Raw genomic sequence first — 27,360 nt, 5'->3', positions numbered from 1 at the left:
CAAATCGATCCGAGTTGTGCGGTGAATGCCGTTGGAGCAGGACGCTGCCCCCCGACCCTAAACGCTCCGGGCTGAGAGGAGCCTAAAGCCCCCTCCCAGTGCCAGCTCCTGCCTGCCCTTCACGGGCGTTAAATTCCCTTTCTGTGCTTGCTCTGTGCCTTCCACATCCATGGCTGAATGACGAATTTCAGATTTGTGACCTACTTTTCTCCAGCATTCAGCTGGAAGCTGCCACAGCTGTTCATGTCGGTGGCTCACCAGAGCCCAGGAGCTGTGTCAGGTGCTGGGCTGCAGTGAGCTCTGGTGCCTTCCTCTTCATGCACAAAGTCACTTGTACCTCCACAATACTCTGTCTTCTCAGACAGTCATGGTATCTGGTACCTCCTACATGAAAAAAACACCTTCCCCCCCCCCGCTTTTTTTTTTTTTTTTTAAATCTCTTTCCACCTAAAGGCTCAGGCTTTACTTAGTACATTTGGCAGCGCTGCTCCAGCCTCTCTTTGGAATGTCTTTACACTCACTAGCAGGAGGAACATAGAACCCGACCTTGAATCACAGATTCTGAATACAAGTGTTCATATTAATGGTCTCTCCTGTTAGGTCTCCAAACTACACCGTACATACAGAAAGGATGCAAACTATTGACCCGGTGATTGAAGGGACCAAGATAATGATTTAAACAAAACTTAATCAAAACGGGATACAAATGTGTACAGCAGAATTCTTCTTCCAGGACACATAGCCAGTCCCAAAGAATGGGTCCCTTGGGCTCAGCTCTAGCTTGTAGCCGGAGGCTGCTAGGTATGTTTTCTTAAGCTGTAGGGATGTAATTTCTACAGCACGACAGCTTTGTCCGACACCTGCAGCACTTCTGCGTGTACGCATGGTAAATGTACGCAGCTTTCCCTGTGGAGCTCACACCAGCAGGTGGAGCCTGCTTGTCACCGAGGGAGTGGGAGCGAAGAAAGCAATCTGACAGAAACTGCTTACACTGCACTGTTTTGCCGTTTAGACTCTAGATACAAGAAGATGTGGTTTTGATCATGCTTTTCTTTTAATGTAGTGTTGCATTTATTGGTCTAGGTGCTGACATAACTAAGCCCTTTTATAATGGTTTTAATTTTCTCTACTCACATACAGAGGCTATGGAGATCCAGTCTGGTTCAGGGGGAATATCAATATTTAACTTGATGGTATCTCACATTTGTGAAGACACCTAGAAAAAAATGGGGTCAAATCACACCATCACCTCAAAGGACTCATTGCTCAGGAGAACAAGTCACACTGTTCTTCACAAAGAGGGGGAAGACCTGACCTGTGTATTATGCTTCCGTACTTGAGCTTACACTCTTGAAGACAAGTGCATCAAAAGCATTACATTGTTCTTTCAGGATGGCTTCATGTTCCTGGCATCTAATTCATGTATATTGTTCTTCAAATTCTTCTAAAGGAAGATAAAGAAAGCCTTCTGCAATTAAAGAAAGCATAAAAGGATTTCTTTTCCAGAAACATTTATTTATTTATTTTTAAATAGTGTTCTTTTCTTATAAAGCAGCTTTTCAAGTCATGTTCCCTTAACTGCAGTGTCTTTGGCATTTTCCTCCTACAACTTTCTTATACAGTGGTATAAAATGTATTTTATTTTTTTTCTTTACAGAAAAATAAGTATTTAAAGCACAAATTAATTCTCTGAAGTATTAAATAACATACCAAAAACTTTATCAAATCCATTACATACACTAATGGGACAAAACCTTGTTGTGTATGTGCATAGTAATTATATACACATTTTTAGCTTAGATAAATTAGTGCTTTGAAGTTATCAAGGAAGCTTTACAAAATATCCAAATGCACAACTGCAGTATTACCAGAATTTGTCACACTATTTGTAGAATTTACAATGTATACATTGCATTTAAAAACCTCTGCCTGAATATGCAAACCAATGACTTTTTTATACATCTATTTTTGAATTGTTTGCAAAAAGACAGGATTTTATACAATTAAATGTAAGTCACTTCCCAGATTTCATGGAATTAAGAACTCAATATGATGATAATTACCCCCTATAGGAAAACACATCAAATAGTGAAAACAGTGGCATCATGCACACAGAAACTAAAATACAGTATGCGAGTGAGCAAAATGTCACATCCTTTCAGTTGCACTGAACACGTCACTCATTCCAAAGCAGCATTACTGTAGTGAGCAAGCTCTAAAATAGGACTTATTTTTCTTATTTTTGTCAGTGTAGTAGAATACATACATAGAGTATGCTCAACTATTAAACAAGTAGTCCTTGCATTCAACACTTCACATGAAGGGATTCCATCCAGGTTCCTTTTCTCACAGAGTTTAAGAAATTTTACAGCTGTTTCTTGTACAGTTTTTTGGTGGGCTCTGTGGCGGACGGATAATTTTAGCTTTCTTTAAGCTGTTCCTTTTATTGATGTTGCTGGAAGTGAGGGAATATGAGCGTCCATGCATCATCCTGGCATTAAGGCCGTTGGCCATGGAGAAGGATTTGAGATGGCTTCTTAAGGCAACAGGGAGAGGGAGCTTGTCAACAAGATGCACAGGGGTACAGGAAACTATGGCACGGCAACAAAGGTCTTGCAGACTCAGTACTTGAAAACAGACATAAAACTTGCATTATAATAGCACGCTTTTGTCAGCCACATGGCAGCAGCATACCCAGCACTCTGCATGCATGCTTTACTTAGGATGAATTCTTGTTCCTCCTCCCACCCCGTTCTCACATCTGTATTATTCAAAAAATCTACTGCTTCAAGTTCTTAGTTGTGTCACAATACTTAGATGATTGAGAATGCAAGATCTAGGAAAGAGATGTTTGTTATTCCCTACAAAATCAAGAGCAGGTTATACCCGCATATATATTTTCTCTGTTTATAAAGCTAGTTGTACAAGATTCCTGGTTCTACTTATTAATGTTTTTGCATCAGTTAGCCAAGTAATGATCCTCTGGAAATTATTTTACATTAAGGGAACCACAAGCCTTTGCTAGGACTACATTTAAATATTTTCAGCGTATTTTGCTTACCCTTGTTTGGCCTCCACAGTCTGTCCATTCCATGTCTCATCAATACTATTCTTGCTAGCTCAGTAAAGGACTCTGTAATATTGAAATTACAAAGTGGACTGACTTCAAAAAAAGTCATGCCCAGCCTCTCAGCATAGGCTTGTGCTTGTTCAGTAGATACTTGGCGTTTGAAAGCTAAGTGAAGGCGGTTTCCAACCAGGATTTTTGGTACACCAGGAGCATGCTGAGGAAAGAGAAACATTTAAAAAAAAAGAAAAAAGTTTAGCTCATTTCCCCCTTCCATCAATTAAAACAAACAAAAGCTTTCTCACGATTTAAAGACCAAGTGGTACGTTGGACAAGATGATCACTAGAGGTCCCTTTCAGCTTAAATTATTCTATGATTCTCTGATCAAAAAACATCCCTTCCTCAGAGAAAAGAGACTTGCACAGATGATGTGGCAAATCCATAGCAAGAGTGGGACTACAATATGTAATCTTTGCCCTCCATATGCCTACTGTCAACACCTTTAAAGAAATCAGACACTTTAGCCGATATGTTTCCTACATTCTAGAATTATAAACATAGAAACAAAATGGTAAGCTTGGCATCTTGGATAACTCTGTAGTAAGCACTGCCTGCAAATGCCAGTAAAAACAGCAGAAAATATCATAAGCAGTCAGTCAGAGTCATCTGTTACAGATTAGAGACAGTCTGGGACTGTACCTTACCTCATCTATTTCTTTTATCCATCGATCAATTCCATCAAATGACCAACGATTGGTGATGTCATACACTAGAATTACTCCCTGTATAAAATACATATATAATTAATTTAAAAAAAATGTAAGCTTAACAGAGTCACAACACAGAAAACACTACCTGCAAATTCTCTGATTCTGAAATTATCTTATAAGATGCTGAGAAAACCCTAAATGGAGCAGAAACTCAACATCCTATGAAACCATGCCATCTCTCTGTGTAGATTACTGATATGGTAAGGGGCAGAAAACCTGACTGTTGCTTTGAACAATTCTGTAACATAACCTATGTAACTCATCAGAACCAATACACGTAATTAATAACAGCAATACTTTGAAATCTGAAGCTATTGTGACTTTTAGCGTCTGTTTTTCAAACTCATTTCATTACAAGTCATTACACTTCATTATATTTTTTGACTTCTCCTCATATCTCCTGTTACTCTTGACAGTTCTGTTACCAGTTTATCTTACCTGACACACAATTTAAAAAAATAGCATTAGCATATTTATTCTCATGATTAAAGTATGGTAACAGGCTTAAGTTGTTGATATAGCCAACAAGAAGACCTGAGAATACATATCATCATGCTTTTTTTCTGGTTCAACTTCATTCTCAATCTCATTGATTTCAACCCCTTCCTCTCCTTTCAAAAAAGGGAATCCTGCCCCTTGTTATTTCCCAAGGTTCATGTTATCTTCACTGTATTAGCGGATCTGCAGACAATACACAGGTGAGCTACAGAAGCTGTCACAATGGTTTGCTAACGCTTCTTTCATTCATCCAACAACCATTACCTGGAGGTACTTAGCTTACCTGAGCACCTCTCGAGTATGACCGAAATATGGTGCAGAATCTCCCTTGCCCTGATGTATCCCTAAAGAAAATACATTTAAAATATTATTTAAAAGAAGTAGGTGACCTCCTACATTAAGAGTCCAGCTAGATTAACCCATTTGTACTGATCAATATCACCTCTTATTCCATTAGTCATGCAATAGCAATCACTAATGTATAAGAGCTCTTCTTGCTCTCAGCAGTTTCCCCCCAGTGGCATTCTGTCCTTTCCTCTACATTTTTCAGATTTCTCAGGATGAGAGGACAAGAACTTCAAATTTTATTCTTGTGATTGCCCTTGGAAAACAAAGGCTACTAGTCAAGTGCACAACATATGCCACTAGACATTGCATTTAGCTCAGCTTGAAGAAAGGTTGTTTTCACAGCAGAAGAAAAGTGGGAGGAAACAATAGCTATCACCAAGGAGACTAATGGGAAAACACAAAATTCTTGATTACAGCAGCAATAGTTTATCATGAGCCTAGTATGATGAAGGAATCTTTACAGAGATATAGAGAGCACAGATTTTCAGAAAATCATGCACACAGACAAAAAATCACTGCATGAAGCGTTCAGAAGCAAAATTTTAAAGAGTGCAGAATCAGGTTGATAGTGAAGGGTGTAGTAAGAAGCGAAATTCCATACAGAATTTTTGAGATAGATTACAGATCTTCAAATGCAAGGCACATATTTTTGTATATGGTCAACAGTAGAAACACTTCCAATCTGTTATTTTTGGGAATCCAAAGAACATCCTTTCCCTTCACAGAAAGGATTGAGACATCTCTTTCCTGCCTGCTTCTCAGATGAGCTTTATGTGGTACTTTTACTAAGCTATACAAAATGGAAGGCAGAAGAAGAAAAAGAAAGTAGGTGAACAAAATATCAAGTAATCAAGACACCATATGGTGGAGTACTATTACATGTCATTACATTTAACATTTGAAATGTTACCTTAAAATTCTTAAGGGCAAAAACAACCAACATGGAATAAATTAAAAATAAATCTGACAGGCACCCAGACATTTAATTCAAGTATTATAAAAAATAAAAATCAAACAAAAACAAACACTGACATGAATTGGTACAAGATCATCCATTTCTTGGAGGAAAAGGATATAATCATAACAACTCATTTTGTATTCTTTTGTGCCTTTCTCCTGCATTTATTATGCATCTCTCATACAGAGAAACTGTAGTGTTCCCCATTACACATGAAATAGCTAGAAAAGGAGGTAAAGACTAAGTAAGTGACTTGCTCAAAGCGCTAGCTATCTGGATCATTCTTCCTCATTTGGCTAAATATTTCTGATGTATAATGGAGACCTCATGCCCACAAGAGTTATATTCTTTGTATCTTTGAAGTATAAGTCATGAGGAAAGGCAGAACACATACCAGAGTTGTAGCTTGATTCGTCGGCCATCCAGAAGAATTGTTGTAGTCTTATAATCTATACCTGAGGGGAAAGCAGTCATGGAAGTCTTAGATCAGCTTGCACGTGCACAACATACATACAGACAGTTACAGACTTTGAAGAAGCTGACCATAAACCAAAAGATTTTTCACCAGTACTTTATGAAGTGAATATAGAGAAGAATAACTTGTTAATCTAAAGTTCTGAAGATCTTGTATTATTTAAGCAAGGTCCAGAAATCAAAGCAGATTTCTCACGTTGCCTTCGTGTTGTTAACCAATCTGTTTTATTCATTATCATGACAATATAACATGCTTCAAGTTTTATTTCAACGGAAAAACGTAGGTGTTAGCCTTTCCTCTCAAACATATGTTGTGAACTAAATGCCATTCTCTTCCTCTGTTCCTCAGCTTTACTGCCTCTATTATTTATTCCTTTCTTATCCGCTCTAACTCACAGACAGCTCTTACAGAGCGGGTGTAGAGGGCGTACACATGCCCCCCTCACATAAAAGCAGTAGATAGTGCAAGAAGAGGATGTTATCTATACATGCACACATTACTTAATCTATTAATGTAAAAAAAATAAACAAAAAAAAAACAACATATTGATACATTTAGCTTAGCTTACATCTTTATTGTTCATCTTATAGCCTTTGCAAACAATCATCAGTGACCTATGGCACTAGCTTTTTTAATGCTAACCTGGCATACCAGGTTTTAAACTTAGTAAAAATAATCTGGAGTCTAGCTTTGCTGTTTTCCTAGTCAGAACAGGCAAACAGGTGTCTCCTTCCCCGCGCCCCCCCTCCCCCCCCGCATTAAATTAGGGGGGACAGGAGCAATCAGCAGCAGTTACGTAGCTACAGTTGACCTCTGAAAATATCCACCACCATGCCAATGGTCAATGGCTTTGAACACTGGGCTGCAGTACTGCATCCACAAAGTGCGTAATTATAAACATTAAAAGAAAGAGAGGCCTTTATTTTATTAAATGCTATTTGAAAAGTGTGCATTCAGTATTAACATGGTGCAGCCAAGCAACAGGTTCACTGGTAGATGTGTTCTCACGCTTTCTTAACTATGACAAAGCCAAATAACTTCTTGAATTGAACATTTATTCACAGTCTTCCAAAGGAAGTTATAAAAGCATTAAATCTCTGAAAATGTACTGAAATGTAATGAGACTTATGCTTTGAAAAACAGGGATGTTTTATTTTCTGAATGTAAACAAAATGAGGTGAGAAAAACACACTGACAAGGAAAAACAAATGCATGGGGAAGAGTGTCCTAATTACTACTAAAGATTTCAGCAAATCTTCATTAAAGGAAGAGGGATGACAGTGGTGAAGACGATCCTGCTGATTGCCTGTACCCTTGCTGCAGGCAGACAATTACAAAACACTGCGGGGGCGTGGAGAAACTCACTGCATCCCAGGAGAGTACTGCTGGGAAGGAAGAAGGCAACAAACTGACACAGCAGTGGAAGTACCAGCACTTGAAAAAATCTATATATACCAGGGTTTGTATTGATGCACAGATCAAATGCTTACTAACAAGATTTTTTTTTTTTTTTTTTGCTGTACTTAAGTGGAGAAAAAGAAGTTTGAAAGTTTAATAAGAATCGTATCAATTACTTATACTGCTCTTCCCAAGAAAGAATTCAGCGCAGCATGGCACATCAACAACAGACAACCTGTCCTGGCTGCAAGCACAGCTCTGGAGAGGCAACCACCACGCAGGAAGTTTGCTCTCTGCCTGCAAACACGGCGTGGTCACCACGTTCACAAAATGGACTTCCTTCTGCTCCTTCAGGTCGAGTACTGCCAACTCCTACCAGCTGTCATGAAGAGGCCCCGAAAGCAGACACTGTTAGCCAGTTACCTCTGTTTTTATCAACAACAAATAATAGTTTTAAAGGGCTCTGACATGGTAAGCAGTCACAGAAAAGGAAGCTGTACCTGTCTCCCTTTCCACAAGGACAGGAATTTGTCAAGAGTAGGTCCGGAATAAAGAACTGGTGTCAAATTACCAAACAGAAGTTACCACAAGGTAACAGCTGGCATCCGAGACAGCTTTCCTGGTAGCAACAGGCAAACAAAAGAGATGCTGCTTTAGTGCTTCTTCTAAAATTTGCACCACTCTAAGCTGCTCAAATGGCATTTGCCATGTGCAATTGAAAAATACATGTATGCTATGTGGGACAAATGAGATTTGAGCCCATTTTATGAAAGCAATCAGAAACTTAAAATCACTGAGTTAAAAAACACAAGACACTTACTCTTTGAAATAAAGGAAGGATGCCCTATCTCAGGAGATGTTCTCCTAGTTAAAAATTAGGATAAATTCTTGCTCAGAAATCAGTGTACAATTACCCTGTGCAGCCATCTCCAAGTTACAGTCTCAAGACAACTCACTTGCACAAAACCATCACTAATTTCTCTTCCAGATTAGACTCCAAGGGACTGTGAATGCTTTTATTACATAGCACGACAGCATCGATTCCTTTTCATAGGATACCTGTTGTAATACAGGTACTAAGGCATCCACTGAACCAGGTTCTTTATCTCCACTACAAATAACTCCACTAATATTCTGGTTTCCTAAGTGTAGAAGTTTACATTCGTAGAATAAATAGCTTGTAGTCAAAACAACTTGTAACAATATTAGCAAATTGTTTTTACTTCTATAATGTATTTGCTGATATTATTAGTAGAGTTAAAGCAACTTTAGACTTCACAAGGTGAAAAATTTTAAAACAACAAATTTCAAAGGACAGTTGCACTGTAGTACTATTATTTTTAATGATTAATTGACATAACTTGTTGCATAGTTTACGTCATTTCTATCAGGAGCAGAAACTGTTAAACATCTGCCCAATCTGAAGACCAAGTGCAACAGAGGAGTGAGTCACCTTGCTGTAGCCCCAAAGAAACGGGTACTCATAGTCCTGAAAGCAGGGGCATTTCTTAAGAACCAGAAGGCGAGAGGAATTTACTGCTACCAGGGTCCTGGGAAGGAAGAAGCTAGCAGTGACCAGAGAGATGGCAGAAAGCAAGCTCAAAGAAGCCCTCCTGGTGTGATACGAAGACAAGGTGAGTAAGCGGGAAAACAGAGGCATGGCCACCCGTAGTTCAGTCACACGCTATCAGGAACCGTATTTCAGCGATGCCACTTCACTGCCTGCAGGGTATTTCACTTGACTCACATCTGCCTACAGCTCCACTCGTCTCATTTCTTACAAACTGATGAGGACATGCTACAGTCAGGCAGGAGTATATTAGAGCGAGCTCTCTTGATGCAGACCTTCCTAGGCTGGCAGCAAAGAGAGCGAGCTGAGTTCTTCTGAGCATGTCCATCCAAATCAGAGACTGGTTTGACGCTGTACCAACCTGCAGTGACTAGACACACACCAAGCTGAAAGGTCACCAACAGCAACAGTGGGCATTTCAAGCCTCTAGCTTGCTGCAGTAATGTGAATTGAAATGTCTCCTGCCTCTAGTTCAGGCTCTCATCTGTGCATTTGAGAAGAGAATTTAAAAAAATAAACCAAAACAAACAACAACAAAAAATCCAGCAATTTTCAGAAGATTTATTTTCATTTATTAGTCAAAACATTCAAATTCTCCGGTAGGATTAAGAAATAGTCAAATCCACAAACCACAAGCAGAAATAAATAAGTATTTTGAAAAATCAAACCTACAGACAGAACCTTGGGACACTGAACAGACCAGGACATAAAAATTGTTTGTGCACTCAAAGAACAAGTTTCATCATTTCAGAAACTCTTGAAAACACAAAACATAGAGCAAACCCTGCATATCACTACAGCACTGGTTCCAGCATCCTGATATTTCTCAGAGGGTGAAATACCTCCACTAGTTTCTCTAAAGTGAATGAAGAGGCACATGTTTAGCCAACCATGACACATCCCACACAGGGACTGGACATCCTGCATTCTGCTTGAAGACCTACTAAACACAGAAAAATCAGTCCTGCATAGCTGGAGGATACACAGCTGAGCATGCTCAACACTACAGACCACACACTACTGCAAGTCATTCTTGTTTAGCTGCATATAAAGCAAAATATTACATCTTTTCCCTTAAATGACATGCATAAGACATGCCTGAAAAACACACTACCCATCTTTTATGGGTTTCTCTTTGGGGTTTGTGGGTTTCTCAAAAGATTTTTGAAGAGATAGATTCAGAAGCGTGTTCTTCAGCTGTTGTACAGATAGAAGCAGTTGATAACACAACCTGCATATCGCTGCAATTAGCATTTATGATTAAGAATCAAAACAAAAAGTCTTTTCATATGAATCATCAGGAACAGCATGCAGCTATAACAATGAGACCAACAGATGTGGATTGTGCTGTTGTACAAATCAAATGTCCTTCCAGAACATTATTCACTCATTTAGTAAGACAGAATAGCTTTGTTGGGATACACAAATGAAAAGTATCTCCATAGAGGAAAGGGGAGAAAAAGGCATCTAAATAAATAATTCAACTTTGTGAAGTGAGCCAGAAAAACCTCTCAGTGCTTAATGCTTTTGTGTGTTTTTTTTTGAAGTCAAAATTATCTACCTAAAGCCACAAGTTGAAATTAAATAACCTCAAACAAGCCACACCCCTTGCTGGAGGTTTTTTTTTAATTGAATTGCTTTTTGTTATTTTTTTTCCCCTCAAACACAAAATGAGTAACTAGAGAACTGAAAGAAATATTACCAGATCCAGGAATGGAGTAAAATTTACAAAAAAGCATTTGGCTGTTCGGTAACAACTGCACTAAAGAGGAAGCCATTCTCTCAGCGCTGCTGCCTTGTAGCCATTGCTGTGCTATCACTTACGCTTCGCTGCCTACACTGCAGTCACGTCAACAGAGATTATTTGAAGGTCTCTTGTGAATTTTGGTTTCTCTTGAAGCTTATAGCTGTGTTCCTGAATTTCCCGTTGTCTCTCTTTAGGGCAGAATCCTGCAATCATTTACATTGCTCATTTTGCATTACACCAAAGGCAAGGTTGGTTAGCCAAAAATCTTTTCTGTTCGGTTTAATAACGGAGGTTCGATGACTGACGGTGTGACAACCAGCCAGTCTCAGCTTTGCAGCAGTGAAGAACTGGCTCGACTTGAACAAAGCTTGAACACAACTGAGTACAGACAAACCATTGGTCATATTTTGATAATAAGACAACATTCTACCGAACAAACCCCAGACTGGTCCCTCCGAATTTTTCAAAGGAATTAAATGTTAGTCAAATATTCTAATGTTTTGGAGCTTGTTCTGAGTTTTCTTTGGATCTGCATTTCAATATAACAAACAAACCTTAACCACTGCTTTGCAGTGAAAGACTTTATTCAGTGCTACATTTGTCCCTACAAACAACACTTTCTGTATCTGAGAAAGTACAGAACACATTACTTTGTCTCTGAGCCTGGTGTACCCTTAAATTTTACTTCACACTGAAAACATCCTTCAAAGACTGTTGACCACACCTTGAAAAAATAGTTTTAGGTTTTGGAGAGTGCTTAAAAACATTTTCTCACAGGCATGATGAGAATTCAGTGGTCCCATTGCTTCCCATGTTATCTCCTTTTCATATACATTAACAATTACAGCCTGATGTTTCTCTTCAGAACACCTCTGTGACTATCTCCAACATATTTGGCAAGTGACACAGTTTCCAACTCCATTCATTTATCATCCCAAGCAAGTGGATCCACATCATGCTTTTGATTCAAAATTCATTGAAGCTTTAAAAACTAAGCCCAATGTTTCAAACCTCCTGCTGCAAAGATAAACTCCTGACAATAAAACTGGTCCGTGTCTTGTGACATGTGAGTACAAAGGTCAGGTTATCTGACAGCCATATTTGCCTTCTGCTTGCAATTTCAGAATAACCATCATTTTCCAAATTCCAGTCTCTTGTATTACACTTAATTACTGCAATAAAAGCCATCTGTTTGAAGAGCACAGATTGCCTATTCACATTGAAATGGGGACACTGAAATTCTGGATACAAACTGTCTTCTTCAACTCATTAATCAAGTCATAAACCACAATTAAACTTAAGTCTTACACATAATTCACTCATTTTAAAGACGTGACAATTTTCCCATCTATTTTCAAGAGATTTATATCAGACAGCTCCAGCTTTATGTTTAGCTTTGTTTATGGTCAGACATGCCAATTAGAAAGCCACCTTTAAAAATCCAAGTGATCCTTAACTATTACACTGAAGCTTTCTATGGTTGTACATTTTTAGGGCATCAGGTCAGAATCGGAAGGTCTCTGAGCACTTCTAGCTGGCTCTAGTCCCGATGGTTGTCCTCACAACCAAAGCAAGTGGCACAGCAGTAGGAAGTTTGTTGCAACTTTATGGCCTACCTCCAGTACTAACTTGGAAACCATATTAACAACTGAACCACTGCAAAACCTGCATAAGCCGCAGAATTTAATTAGGCAGAAGCAGTACCTGAATAAGTGTCTGCTCACTCTCTTATCAGCATTAGCAAGTCAACTAAAGCCCACACTTTGCATGTTTAAATCATGCCCTCCCCCAAAAAGAATAGGCAAACAACTCTTTCAATATGTGATTTCCTTTTTTAAGATCATACCTTAGTTTGCAGTATTTCTGCTAAGATAGCTAAATGAAAAACTACACATTCAAAGCAGACAGTTGCTTGGAAAGAAGAAAACACTATTTGACATCAGCTAACAATCAACTTTTAACCAGAACTTGTAAGCAATTCATTTCTATTCCTATTAAGAGGAAAGGAAAATAAAGATTCTGAGATCATGCTCCATTTTCATCTGTCTTACAATGCACTTGTCAACAAATAAATAGCCTCTTTTATAGTCTAAATTTATTTTACATGAAGAAAGAGAAGTGTCCCCATCCTCCAGGTCAGGAAGAAGCAGCAACTACAAGCTTCAGTTCATCATTTCCTTTCTCCCACTCCTCCAAAAGAAAAGGATATCAGAGGCACACGGTAAGCTTGGTAACTCAAATGTTTGCTACAGGTTGCAGTTTACATCCTCAGATGAAAGCTACGATATATAAACATGTTATTGTTTATAAACAGGAGCACTGCAGGAAAAGGGAATGCTATTATTAGCATTATGAGGAAGGGTGTCATCCTTTGCTTCAGTGCATTTTATTAATAAGCTTGAAAGAAGAGATTCATCTATCAATCCCAGGAACCTCTTAAGTGACATGTTTATTCCTCATCCCCTTATTTCCTCCACGGATGTGAAAAATTAAATGGAAACAAGGAGCCCATGGTGCTCATTGATCCCAGAACACCTCTGGTGCCTTACAGATTGATCTTCTGCAACTCGATCCAGCTGCTACTGCACAGCCCCACATGACGCACTACTGACTAGTGAATCTGCGTGAAAAGTCTGGGTCTCCAGAGCTGCAGACCAGACTGGAATGGCTGTCACCAGTTCTACACAGAAACGAGGACCTGACAGAACACTGCATTACGTGCTAAGAGCGGTCTGACAAAGACACAGGGATGAAGATGGAGCTAAAGCAGGGACAAGACACTGAAGAGGAGAGGCTGAGAAGGGGAGCTGACCAGAAACACAGAGCAAGGAACCTGGGGGAACAGCCAAGAGGCAAAGGGCAAAGGACAGGTAGCAACCAAACTGTAACTGACCAAGGAAAGAAGCAGAGGCTTTCAGAAGGACACAGCTTGAGTGAGGTGAAGAGAGAAGGAAAACAAGTTAACAGTCAAATTCTAGAAAAGGGAGCATGCCTTCCTTCGAGATCAAAGGTCTAGGACTTCTAGTCCATTTGATGGTCATCTTTCCTGTGATATGACGTAGCACCACTGAATTTGCATTAGAAATTAAATTCTCTGTTATCAAGCACAGTTAAAAAATAATAATTATTCCCCCCATGTGATCTTCTCACTGCTGCTGCTGCTGTTCACCAGTTCCTACAAGAGTTGGGCTGTATCATGAAGGAGGTTCCTTTGTATGTATCAGTCTTGTTGTTAGCAAGCACCCTCTCTTCCTAAAAACCTGTTCCATTACTTTCAGAGAGCATCAGCTCTCAAGGGCAGTCTATCATTCACAGTCTCACCATGTCCCCTACACTCCCTGCAATTCAATAGTTTCAAATATGATTCTTTCACATCTCTTGAAACATGCTCGTGGCTCAAGCAATGGCTATGACGTGGAGCTCTGCACACCTGTGGCAAGTATCATGAAGAGAATCTTGGCCAGGCTACAATAACTGACCAGAAAAAAAGTGGAATAGGTTTTAGGTAAGAATTGATCGTCCAATGCTCCTAGTGCGTGTGGATATCTTCTTGATGCAGTAATTCTTTATCCCATAGCTTAGCAGGTAGGGACAAATCATCCTGGTGCGTGAGAAAGAGCAGAAGGCAGGGTACATATCTTTTACAAAATCTACAAATCAAGAAAGAAATAAGAGCAGCTACGCAGAACTTGCCCTCACTTACATGTTGAACGCTAGGTTGAATTATGGCCAGAATCTGGAAGGAAGAATAGCTTAGAAACTACTATAAAATATTAAAACCAGATGCAGTACTTCACATTTTACAACGTTTTCCAAAAAGAGAACAATGACCTTTTCTGTCTTGACACTTCATTAGCAATAAACCAGTTCAAAAATACTTGGCATGAGAAGAATCCCAAGACCATCCAGTAGCCATTATTGCGAGTGATGGGCCTAGAAGCTCACTGTGAACAGTTGCAAACTTCTCCAAAATTTCCCTAGGCTTTAAATCAAGTCTCAAATAAATGCTTCTGAAAAGTTAAACCACCACTATCAATTAAGCATATCAATATATCATACCAATTATAAAATCAGAATTCTGTTTCAGAAGTATATTGCCATATATTATGAAAAATATGCGATATAACCAAGATTTGCAAAAAGAACTCCCAAAAAACAAGCTGCCATCAGTCCTCCCAGAATTCACAACAGTATTTGTCACCAAGTAGTAAACTCTAACAGAACAAGAGATCTAAAGTACGTCTGTAGGGAGAAAGTGGGGGAAAAAAAAAGGTAATTTCTTTCCCCACCCCATGAAGCACTGCATGTTCAAAGAGGGAAAAAGTTTACTTAAAAATAATTCTTTGTGCTGAACAAGTAATGAATTCTGTTATTATGAAGAACTAGAGATCAAAGCTGGAATTCACAACAAGTAGGTGTAAGTGCAATAATTCTGCTTTAAAGATACCAAAGACTAAAATTAATAGCATTATTTAAAAATTACTGTGGCTTAAAAGCTATATTCCAGAAAGCATACAGCCACCATTTCCAAAGCACAGATACTTGAAGAGCTTTCAAACTATGCCTCCAAACAGAAAACCAATTGCACTTCTTCAATTTGAAATTCCACGCAAAACACATGCTGCAGTAAAGTGGGCTTTATAAGTAATGTTAACAAGAACTCAAGGAATTACCAAGTCACAATGCATCTCCCATTATGAAAATGAGGAAAACTAAGTCTGGCTTAGATTGTGTTTCCAGTTCTCTCCTCTTCTCCTCCCCAGATATTCCAGCAGAAGAGCTGCCAAAATTATAACCGTACTCCTTTCCCAGGAGAAAAACACAAAATGCTAGCAAGCAATCATTTGGATTTAAAGGAGAAAGACAGACTATACAGATATAAAGCTCTTGTTCCACTCATCATTTAGTTGGTTTCAATTTTCCATGACATCAAAATAAACTGATTTCATTGGAATAGGACACAGGAAATTTCAGGTGGGAGCAAACTCAGGAGGTCATCTAGCTCAACCTCCTACTCAAACCAGGATCAGCTAAGAGAACTGGAGACCCATCTGCACAACCTGTTTCACAGATTGACTGTCCTCATGGTTAAAAAAAGTTTTTTCCTCTTACCCATTCTGAATTTCTCTTGTTTCAACTTAGATCTGTTGTCTCCTAAGCTCCCACAACATACACAGCCTGTCTGTCCTCTCGATGGCCTCCTTATGGGTACCAGAAGGCTGCTCTTTGGTCCCCTGTAAAGCTTTCTTTTCTCCACAGAGGTGACTCATCAGTCTGCGACCAAACTTCATTTAAATTATTAGAACTGCAGACTTTTCTTCACTCAAAAACTATGTAATTACTTTTCTCGTAGTCCTCTGCATAAAACTACCCTGTCTTGCAGATGTTGAAGACAAAGTGAAAAGACTGTCTATAAGATTCCAGTTCTCAAACACCATCGGATTAAACTCCTGTTTGGAGACAAAAACTAGTATTTATACGGAAAAAATATTATGCTACATGTATCCTTGGACTCTAGAATCTTCTTGCTCCAAGACTAGCATCACTATATAATGGCTGTTTCTTATCCAAACTGAAAAAGAAAATAAAGTTAAAAGTTTAGAGGTTTTGAACTTGATTAAAATTCCATTTATCATACGTCTATTTTATCAGGTGTGTGTTCAAGTTGAACCATGATTTTCTAATTCTGAAGTGGTTTGAAAAGCCGGGGTTGTGCTTTATGCAAACATCACTTGGTGTATTTACAAAATCAAACACAGAAAAATGAGAACAGAGCCCTGACTCACTGAGATGATGCAGAGTGAATAGGGATAGCATTTCCTTGCTAAAAGCAACTAGAATGGAAATACACATTTCCAGCTATCCATGTAAAGATTTTGCACCACAACTCTCCTTATATTGACTCAATTATTCCACTGAATGCATCAGCTACATGAGCTTCTTTTCCTCAGTCTGGACTTGAGTGAGCATTAAAAAGGCTGCCAGACCTGCTGGGTCTCTTCTGGGCTTTCCAGCTGGCAGCTTCATATTTCACACACTTATATCCCATTTTAAGGCACCACATAAAGTCAGCTTACAAATAAAGTATAAGGGCACAGGAGTTACATTAACACATCACTGTCTCTAAAATTTTGAGGGGATAAGTTATTTTATTTTGAGGTCTATGGACTAAAGTATCCCCGCCCCCCCCTTTAAATTAAACTGTTGCTTTTTTATTAATACAAATACATTTTCTGTTTCATACAAACATCTATAATGGTTCACTTTCTATAATAACAGGCAAATTCAATATACATTCCTCAAACAGACTTATAACCATTCCTTCAGTATATTCTTTCAGAGCACAGAAGCATTCTTTGCTGTTTCAGCTTTGCTGATGCGAGATCACAACAAAACCTATCGGTGAGGTTGGAGCAAGGCTCACTGCACGAAGGCTTAGGCCAGAGGAGAAACGAGAGCAATGGCAGGAGCACAACGGTGAGTTGCAAGTGGTCAGGCTGTAGTGGTCAAATCAAGTGGTCAGTGGTCAAATGCAAGTGGTCAGGCTGCTTCTGAACGTGTCAGAGATCAGCTGCAATTCACCTGAGGCAAAGGTGTCACTCTTGGATTGCAGCTCACTTTTACATGTTGCCGCATGTTCAGTCTCTAGCTTTACACAGTCACACGTGTGGGATTTGAACTAGCCATGTATTAATAACTGGGGCTTTTATTAAATAGGTTATCCTCCTCTGACCCAAGAACAAAAATAGCTTTTTATAAAAGCCATTTCTCCATGTGTATAAAAACACATTTCTCTACAGAGTTTTGTGTGCTGAAGCACACTTAAAAAACATGTACTGTTTTGACCAACACAATTAAAACAGATATGGATGGCATTGGGGGGTTGTATTATATGAATATGAAACTGTGGTCCAGAAATAACTTACTTGGAGATACTCCGGATAGTTTGATTTTGCATGAACTCAAGCCATCACTTCTTAAGCTCTTTTAAAAACAGCTTCAGGCACTTTGTTATTTTATGCCTGATAAGACACATGCAAATCTCCATTCTAGAAATTCTCAGCACAGTTACTCTACCTCTGTATGTTAAACTACCAGTTCCTACTTCGAAATCCAATGTTCCAAAAACATTTTAATGTCCAAGGTAACTCTGGAGTAACAGCCTTGGCTCTCCTAGCTACATTATGCTCACCACCTATCGCTTAGCCACCTCCATCTCCAGGTAACACTTGCTGGTTCTGCACAGTGCCTTCCCTTTGATGGCAAATCCCATGCAACAAAGAAAAACTGCAAAGCTGTTATATCTGCTTTCAGCTTAGCAAAAAACTATATTTCACAAGGAATAAACAGCTTTCCCATTTCCATGCTTCTGATAATAAACATGATTCCCAAATCCTTAATCTTCCCTGTTTACAAGCCTACAGAGCAGCTGCAAATTACTGACCTGACAAATGTTTCTGTCTGTGTGTAAGGGTGTTTTCACTGCTAGATCCTTCTTCTCCAGATGGCAAGCAGTTACCTTTCTGTACTACAGGATTCTCTCCTTGCCTTGAGCACACTTAGGAAATTTTGTCCAGCCAATCTGAACACTGTAAGAACCGATTCCTTCGTTTTACAGCCCTTAGGGCTCAAAAAAACCCACGCCTCCTGCAAAGAACAACCAACAAGATCCTGAGAAAGTCTCAGCTGAACACTGTACACGTATTCCTTTTACCAACATGCAGACAGATTTACGGTCTTATCAACATCAAACAAGAAGTCAATTACACCAAGAGCGGGATGCATCACATTAAAGCCCTAAGGCAGCTGTTCAGTACACTTTGTCACTCGGCACGACCTGTTATCAATGGCACTCTCTCTTCTCTTCCTACCCCACCCAGCTCAACGAGGATGCTCTCCTGCTTGCTGCAAGCTCCTGTAAAGCTGGGAGCGATGCTGGTTTCTGGACCTTTAAACCCTCTCCAATCCTGGGCAACATGAGAATGTAACTTCCTAATAATTAGCCTGTAACTTTCCACAGATTTGAGCAGCAGTGTAGAGACATAACCAATTGTTGTGAAAAACAATACATTTTGGGGACTTTGCCCCAAGCAAGTACTAGATTACAGTCCGTACTGAGTTTACTTTACCTTTCTCAAGAATGGACATTTAATATACGTCAGTAAATCAGTGTTTTATTTGTAACAGCTTCATTTAGCCAATGAACTTGCAGTTTGGAGCATCTGCCTACTTAACCAGTTCATAGTTTCATGTTGCAACATATGAAAACATAAAAGGGAACAATTATTTGTCCAGATGCGTTCCACTGTATCAACAGATTTAGATATGGATGAAAAAAAGCATAGCAAGCACAAAACAAACATGCGTGGTGTATTACACTTGAGATTTTCCTTAAATCAAACTAGCATAACAAACACTAGCTCATGTCAAGTATTTTGTGTAAATACTGTATCAGTTTTCTGTATTTTCAGTCTCACATTAAACAAAATCCAGAAGAGCTGAATAAAATGGGATGGAAATATAACTTTTAACACTTGCCAATTTCTACTCTTAATCCCATTTTCCATTCTTGTTATGTTCCCAGAACAAAAACAAATTTAAAGCAAAATGTAATTTAACCAACATATTGGTTGTAAAACTTCATCCTGGCACAGGCAAACAGGATTTTGGTTAGGCCAAAGCAGCTTAAAAGGACTCAATTACTTTGAAGTCTGACCACTTTTCAAAATAACCTGGACTTTTTGTTTCATGTTGCACACCTGTCTGGGAGCCTCAGGGTATTATTATTATTTTTTTAAGTCACTTTCCCACTCTTGCATATCTGTGAAAGATTAGGGGGAAAAAAAAAGGACACCAGTAGCCCAAGGGAAATGGAGACAGGCAGTACACAGAGCTATTGAACAGGCATGAGAAAGACAAAGAATAAAGTAAGCTGTAGTCTCTTTTGCCACAACAATCTGAAGTATTACTTGTAGCAACAGCAGATATCAAATTCAGACATGTGAGTACACGTTGGTCTTCGGCAGGAATCTGAAAAACATTTGCATGATTTGCAAGATTTTAAGGCTTCTTCTTTCTGAAACTATACAACACAATAATATGCTTGACCAAAAATTTTGTTTTCTTTGGTCTTTTTTTTTTTTGCTGTTGCTGTTGAATAGGCTTTGTTAAGAGACATAAAGGGCACCTATTGAAAAAGAACAAGCTAGACAAATACCTGATTTGAACATGTGCACACAGGGTCAATGCTGCACCCCCCTTCTCCCCACTCCCCCCGCAAAAATCCACCAACATTGGTAGGGTGAAGAGAGAGCTAGGGAGAAAAGTACTTCAAACCTACTGATAAAGACAAAGAAATATTAATAACATATTAAGCTGAAGAAAGCTGGTTGAGTAGAAAAAAAGTGTATAACAAAGCAAAACTAATTTTTGAAAGGTTCAAAGAAACATATGAAAACCCATAAACTGCTAAGCAAGCCTAGGATCAAGCCAGGTGAACATTTGTTGTTTCAACAAATGCACAAGACCAGCTAACACTACAAACAAACCAAAAAAACAACTAAGTTGGACCTGATAATCACAGAAGATGCTAAAGGACCCTTTACTACACTGATTATGAAGAACGAAGACAAAGAGTTAAAAAAAAAAAAAAAAAAATGGGGTCAAGTCTGCTGCCATGTATCAGGGAAAACACTATGCACTGGTCTCATGAGACAGGCAATTCTTAGCATGATAAAGTAACACAGGAGTTAGCATAAGGCTCCAAACTTGAGATTTGAGGAGGGAGACAGGTACATGAAAAGTACCGAAGAAGAAAACCAATCTCAATTAGATTATAAGCTTTCTTCTTTTACAAAGGGCAAATTTTCTGTCTAAGTAAGAACAAAGGGAACGGAGCCAACCTGGGATCCACATTCTCAGCTACCATGCACCTCTCCTAAGTGACTGCGTTTTACAAAGAATTGCTATTCTGCAGCGCTGTCCCGTGGAAGAGACAAAATCCAATTAATGGTGGTGATAAAGGGAGAGTTACTTCTATTTTTCTGTTTCAAACACAGTGAAAGGGAAAGAGCAAGTACAGAGTGGGTAGCTCTTTCTGTTACTGAACTTTTCACCTGCACAGTTTTCACCTCTGCATTAGGCTTGCAAGATACCAGGACAGGCCAACATGACCTAAAAATTTGTCTGTGGGGAGGTAAGCAGCAGACAAGCATCCCAGCCAACGATTAACACCAACTATTACACACCAGCATCTTTTTAAGCATTCAAATAAGGCAACCCTTACCCGGGAAGTTCTCAACCTAAGGACAGGGGAAGACAAACAACTGTGACAGGAACTTGAGGACATATATGTAAAATGGTCACTAAGTGAAAGAAGATGAAAGAATTTGTCTGTTTTAACCTGATGTTCCTGCAAGAAAAGGAGTAGGAGTACATAGGTTTGAGCAATCATTCCTTGCAGTCCCTGCAATGAACAATCACACTGCGAGCACAATTTTCTCTATTTTAATATGAAAGCAAACACAGAATCAAGCTGAATAAAAATCCGTTAGCCTAAGACATCAAAATATTGTTCTACCTAGTGACAGCACATCTCAGGTATTACGTTCTAGTCTAGAAGCAATTATTTCTTCTGAATATATTCTGCTGATAGATTAACGATACTTAAAAGCAAATTTTCTGCAGCTCTCTAAAATAATTTTTGGGCAGTTTTTCCTACTAGGTGAGTGTCCAAGCGTGTCCAAGCTATTGTAATTTCAGTTTTAAGCAAAACGTGGGAAACCCATAAAGGCAGGTTATCCAGACCACTCACCATACTGCTACCTGCCTGTCTCCAGGATAACTGCTTCCTAAATCATCTCTGTCAATCATGCTCACCAACACATATTTCAAGGCAGTCCTTACTTTGCTATGTTAATAAAGCTTTTTCCCTTCTTTTCAACCCAGAGCCCTTCAGTCATTAAGAAGAATTTAGAGACCAAGAGACTGTATTCCTTCTTAATAAAAGCATTTTTATTGTGCGAAATGCTTTCATGCCATGGCTCGTGGACCAGCAGCAGCTTGCAGGGACTTGACTGATCACACGATGCTGGCTTGCCTCCCGGCCTCCAGATTTTATATCTCTTTTGTGTACCGACAAAAAAGGAGTAAGACATATGATGCTGTATTTTCCCAGGAATGAGAGAGATGGCAGGTTTATTTCTGAAGAGTTAAGAAAGTGTCTGTGAAAAATTAATTTGTTGTTTATATTATTAAAGTTTGAGCCCATACACACGAGAAGAGACAGTTACATAGCTCATAGCTACACACAAAGCCTTCAGGCATCCAATGGCTAAACGGAAAAATAGCTAACCACCACATCAAAACCAAAAGAAACACAACACACTGTTCTAGTCAGCTCTGGGTTTTACTTTATCTTTATTCTCCTTGTCTGCTTAGCTGTCTTTGATGCTGCTGAAGACGACCAGCAGCCCTCTTTGCTGAAGTGTCCACCCTCACTTAGTCTTTCTTCAACCTCTCTTAAAGTCCTGGGGGGCTCACTTGGATTCTCCTCCTTCCCCAAGGAGCAGTCACAGGCTGCTCAACACCTTGTCTTTTCCTATAATTCCTTTAAAAATAGTCTGTGTCTACTTCTGAGAGCACTGCAGTGCATCTTGCTGGTACCTTCCATCGCTTTGCACAGAAAAGTACCCTAACGCTACACCAAAGCTAAATTCTAATGTTTCGTCCTCAGCTCTAATGCACCGCTGTCCTTCCTGAAACCCAGCACTGTAACCCCATGTCTGCATCCTAACCACCCATTATAGCTCACTCCTTCCAAACTTCTCAATATTCATATTCTCACCTTTAATTTTAGGAAGTTACTGCAGCAGGAAGAGCCTTTTTCATGTTGCTGTGAACAACAAATTCTGTCTTAAATGTTCAAATTCAAACAACTGCCCAAATGCCCCTCCTTCATCACGCTGTTCCTTCTCATTTTCAAGGCCCTTCAGAGCTCTTCTCTCACCACAAATGCTCTCATCTCTTACTGCATCATCTCTCCCCTCCAGAGCATATCAAAGCTACTCCCTCTCATCAAGCTCTGCAACAAAGTTTTGTCATTTCAAAGCTTATACACGTGGCACATTTTGACTGGACCCATCATACTCCTAGACTTTCCAATTCAGAGACCTAGTTGGCACTATGAGATTGGAAGATCCTAGCCAGTGAACTAAGGACTTGAAAGTGGTCAAAAAAAATCCGTTTATCAAGCTTTTAACTGAAATTAAAAATAAATAAATAAATAAAAATGTCATAACACCAACAGGATGTTTAGTTCTCTCCCTTTCCCTGCATCTCTATTTTCATAGCCTGCACAGATTCCCTGCAGCTGCATCCTATGTTGCCATGCTCAAGTGATGGAGGACAGGCTGAGGGGATCCAGGCAGAGTAGGGCTATCAGGTACAGAGCCCAAAAATAAACTGGGCGGAGTCCAGGCAAGTTCAGAAGTGTTCCAAGTTTGGCGCATTCGAGAACATCATACATTGAAGAATAAAGAAATTGATTAAGACCAAGAAAATATTTTCTACAAACTTTCACAGTTTAAGTCAACATCCTTCCTTAAGTGAGATGCGGTGGTATGCTATGATCGTGCAAACACTGGAGCTCAGAATGCTAAGAAAATTCTTAAATATGACACTAGTTGCACAAAATGTAAAATCAGATTATATTCCATTACAGTCTCCTTTTACATCCTCTGCTTTATCTGCCCTGCTCTTTTAACTCCCACCCCTCTTTCCAGACATGCTCATATTCTCCTGGCTAAAACCTCCTTTCACTCTCTGTGAAACACAGACCTTTGCACAGCACAGCTCGTGAGGACCTGAATTTCTCTAACCCTGTATAGTTAAGATTGATAAATAAGCTGATGCTAAATAAGCATAGACTACAGTCTATGAAGCTGTCTATGAAACACAGCACTTACAACCCTGTATGCATATAAAGTTATTAATAACAATTAAGAGTTTCCAAGCTGCACGTTAAATACTTGCTAAGTAATTCTAAGAGAACATTTGTATTTCTTGGCTGTCAAGAAATACATTCACAGAGATAGTGTTAGCCACGCAATTTAAACACTGTTTAAGAGCAAAGCACAAGTATCACAAGGTTTACACGCAGAAGACCGAAGACCTATGAGCTTGGGAGCAGGTCAAACATTCTCTCTCTGTTACGTCAAGATACATTGGAGACTAAAGTGCTTCTTCAGCAGAAGAATTTATAAACTTAGACTGCGAGTACAGAAGGCGCCAGACTCCACATGCTCTCCCCAAGCTTCTGTCCCTGTTCTCCAACCACTTGCAGAGCACAGAGTGAGCAGACTTAAACATCCCAAGAAAGTAATTTAGCAAAACTACTAGGCAAACAGCTTCAAATGCATGCTGATGCCTTCAAGGTGCAATGTGACTCATAAGCAATCATCCAAAGAACTCTCCTCCCCCACCCACTCCTTCGCCTTGAATCAGTACTATGAACCCACCACAATAACAAACCCTGAGTCAACGCAAAGCCTTCCAAATGAATTAACCAGTCACAGACTCATGCAAGCAGTAATTTAAAGCAATGGGTAATTTTACAACATAACTTGCTTTTTAATATCCCACGCAATATTTTTGCATGAGGAAGAAAATTGCAATCAGAGAGTTGTGCTCTAGGAAAACAAGGCTGGGGAAGTGAAAAGACTAGGAAGAGATAGAAAGTAAAAAACCCTTCTAGCAAAGCCATTATAATCTAGCTTTACATCAGTTTGCAATGAGCACAACTCTTTATTCTGCAGGGAGAACACATCTGGCACGGAGGAGGCTCTTCAGTATCGCCCTTTAAAAAGCTGAAGCAAAAGGACACGCCGCGAACGTGAACCTTGGTCTTAAAGGGCTGCTCTTCTGGTGCGAAAAACATGACGGGGCGATAAGGGAGAGAAAAAACTCCTTTTCTGCTCTTTCAGTGAAAGCAATCTCACGGGATACACAGTTACTGATTAACAGCGCTCCTTTACTAGAAGATTTTTGTCAGGATTTGCTTTTTGGGGGCTGGTGCTGGCTGACCTTTGGGGTCCCTTCCAACCCCCTTCACGACCCCGTTCCCCCAAGGCGCCTCAGCGACCCTCGTCCCCCATCTCCCCCCCGAGGCGCACCTCAGCGCCTGGCCCCGGGCAAAGCCACGTCCCCCATCCCGAGCCGCCCCTTCCCCATTAGGGGGAAGCCCCCAACCCCAACCCTAAACCCTAACCCCAACCCTGACGGCGCTCACCGGCGGGGTGCCCGTAGGGGGACTCAGCGGCGCCTCCCTGCAGGCTGCCCAGGATTTCGCCCTTGCCCACGTCGCTGTCGCCCACTAGCAGGAATTTCAGCAGGAAATCGTAGGCTCTCGCCGGGCTGCCCGCCTGGCTCATCCTCCGCCGCGGCTCAGCTGCCCCGGCCCATGCCCTCGGGGAGCGGGGCTGCCGGGCTGCCGCATGCCCGGGTCTCGCTGACGGGAGGCGACGGCGGCGGCGGCCCCGTCCCGCTCCGCCGGCAGGCTCCCGCCGGCCGCTCTCTGACAGAAAGAGCAGCCCCGCCCCCCGGGCTCAGCCATTGGGCGGCTCAACTCGGCCCCCCAGTTGCTAGGGCGCTCTGAGGATGCCATTGGCTGTCTCGCCCATCAATCGCGGGGAAGTCTCCCCGCCCCACAGGGGCGGAGGACTGAGGCCGCGGGTTCGAGTCCCAGCCCAGGCAAAACAACCGCTGAACTATAGAGAGAGCAGGAGGGGAAATGCTCACTTTTCGTGTGCCACGAGCAGCAAAATACACTCAGGAACTTTCTAAAATTAGGTGCAGCAATGCATCACCTCTACGTCCAGATGCTGACAGGAAAATCTTCCTCCCCATAGTGCAGGCGTTCACCCCCCAAGCTCTATGCCAGGCCTTCATGACTGTCTTCTTGTTGGTTTGTAGCCTATCTACCAAATATGATTTGAAAATTTTTAAAAAAAAAAGCAAAACACCCCTTCAAAAAGGCCTCAGGCCTGCTAGCCCTATGTACTTCCCAAATATGAAGAGAATATTTAGTATAGTCAAATTGGTACAAACACACATTTGTACAAAGACAGAAAGAAACAAAAAATAGAGCTGCGTGCAGAAGGTGTCACACCAGGTAGAAACGACAGCTTCATGAAATTTAGGGCTTTATTTTACTGGAAGAACCGCCCCACACAGGGACACACAAACACTGCCCAAATTACATCTAATTCCAAGGAAGTATTTACATGTACATTGGACCTAGTCTGCATTATCTACAGCCAAACATAAACCTTAATTGAAATATGTATGTGTATATCTTATATTTCTACTCAAAATAAAAACCAAGTTCTTGACTAAGAATATCTGTTTGTATGGATATGATGCAATGTCAAGTTATTGATCTCTGGGAGAAAAAAAAAAAAAGTCTTAATGTGCTTATTTCATGATCGCAAAGAAAGCTGTCAACTCATAAATACCACGGTATCATTCCTTGCTGTTATTAATACAGTGCAACAAAAAGATGGCAAACAAAGGTTCCTGCACAGTTCATCTGTGGACACGAAAGTCCCACATTGCACACGTAAGACAGGCCATTTTTTCAGTAACGTTGCTATGCATCCACTAGTTATGCATTGTTTATAGTCCAGTCATTATTTTATGGAACCAAAGTCCTGTTGGAGGTGGAGACGATACATTCAACAATAAACTACAGTTTCACAGGCTCACGTGTTTTATTGACGAAGGTCCACAAAAGGATGTGTGCTCCTCTTCCAGATGTGTCATCTGTCTGAGCTTACGCTTCGTTTTTAAATTTGAGACAGGCCAACTGCAGTCATAGCAGTCATTTGTTCTTTTCCCATGGAAGCAACTTCTAGACAGCTGGAGCACAGTCCTGGGCACCAGGAAAATAGTACTCAAATCCCAATTCTAACAGATTTCCGTTACAAACTCAGCCAACTTACTCAAAATTATTTATTCCTCAGCCTTCCAGACCTATCAAAGCTATTTGCCCACAGCTAATGCAAAGGAGTGTCATGGGATTTGAAACATACATTTCAGTGGAGTGCTTAGAGATGCCATAAGAAAAAGGATGAAGTACAAACTAATCATTGTACCTTGTTTTACTGAAACTGTGTTTGATTTTTCCCAAAGTTCACTATGGAAGAGAAAAAATAAAAATAAAGAAAAAAATAGCATTTTCATAACAATAAGCTCATAACAGTAAGTTTGTGTTTGTGTTTTTTGTTGTTGTTGTTGTTTTTTAAATATTAAGTTTTCAATTGTCAAAAAAATAAATAAAATGCTTGTCAAATGCCTGTTTTGATGCCATAAATAGTAGAATTCTGAAATGTTTAAATTTTTCTGAGTATTTCCACTTATCTGACATTTATGTGTAATCACATATAGAACACAGATCTGTGCCAAGCCCAGGTTTATTTTGAGGGCAGCTCATGGCTGTACTTTATACAGGAACTAGGAGGCTAGAATACAC

The 27,360-nt window shown here is 40.0% G+C and overlaps 1 protein-coding gene across 1 annotated transcript; it reads right to left on the bottom strand.

The window, feature by feature from the left end:
• Positions 1-1,557: 1,557 nt before the first annotated feature.
• Positions 1,558-25,388, bottom strand: RAB40B (RAB40B, member RAS oncogene family). Its single transcript, XM_084298715.1, has 6 exons — positions 25,120-25,388; positions 6,037-6,097; positions 4,620-4,680; positions 3,773-3,850; positions 3,062-3,284; positions 1,558-2,627 (listed from the first exon to the last, which is right to left on the bottom strand). The coding sequence occupies exons 1-6, from the start codon at positions 25,259-25,261 to the stop codon at positions 2,356-2,358; spliced, it is 837 nt and encodes a 278-aa protein (XP_084154841.1). The 5' UTR covers positions 25,262-25,388; the 3' UTR covers positions 1,558-2,355.
• Positions 25,389-27,360: the final 1,972 nt, after the last annotated feature.

This window comes from Netta rufina (assembly GCF_964035555.1).
Source record: "Netta rufina genome assembly, chromosome: 19".
NCBI classification, from domain to species: Eukaryota; Metazoa; Chordata; class Aves; order Anseriformes; family Anatidae; genus Netta; species Netta rufina.
This window is presented reverse-complemented; position numbering and strand designations above follow the sequence as displayed.

Excerpts from the sequence above, each read along its gene's own strand:
- RAB40B (XM_084298715.1), bottom strand. The coding sequence starts at position 25,261 with ATGAGCCAGGCGGGCAGCCCGGCGAGAGCCTACGATTTCCTGCTGAAA. Across the intron at positions 6,098-25,119 it reads CCCCTACGGGCACCCCGCCG|GTATAGATTATAAGACTACA; the intron begins GTGAGCGCCGTC and ends CTTTCCCCTCAG. Across the intron at positions 4,681-6,036 it reads CGAATCAAGCTACAACTCTG|GGATACATCAGGGCAAGGGA; the intron begins GTATGTGTTCTG and ends TATTTTCTTTAG.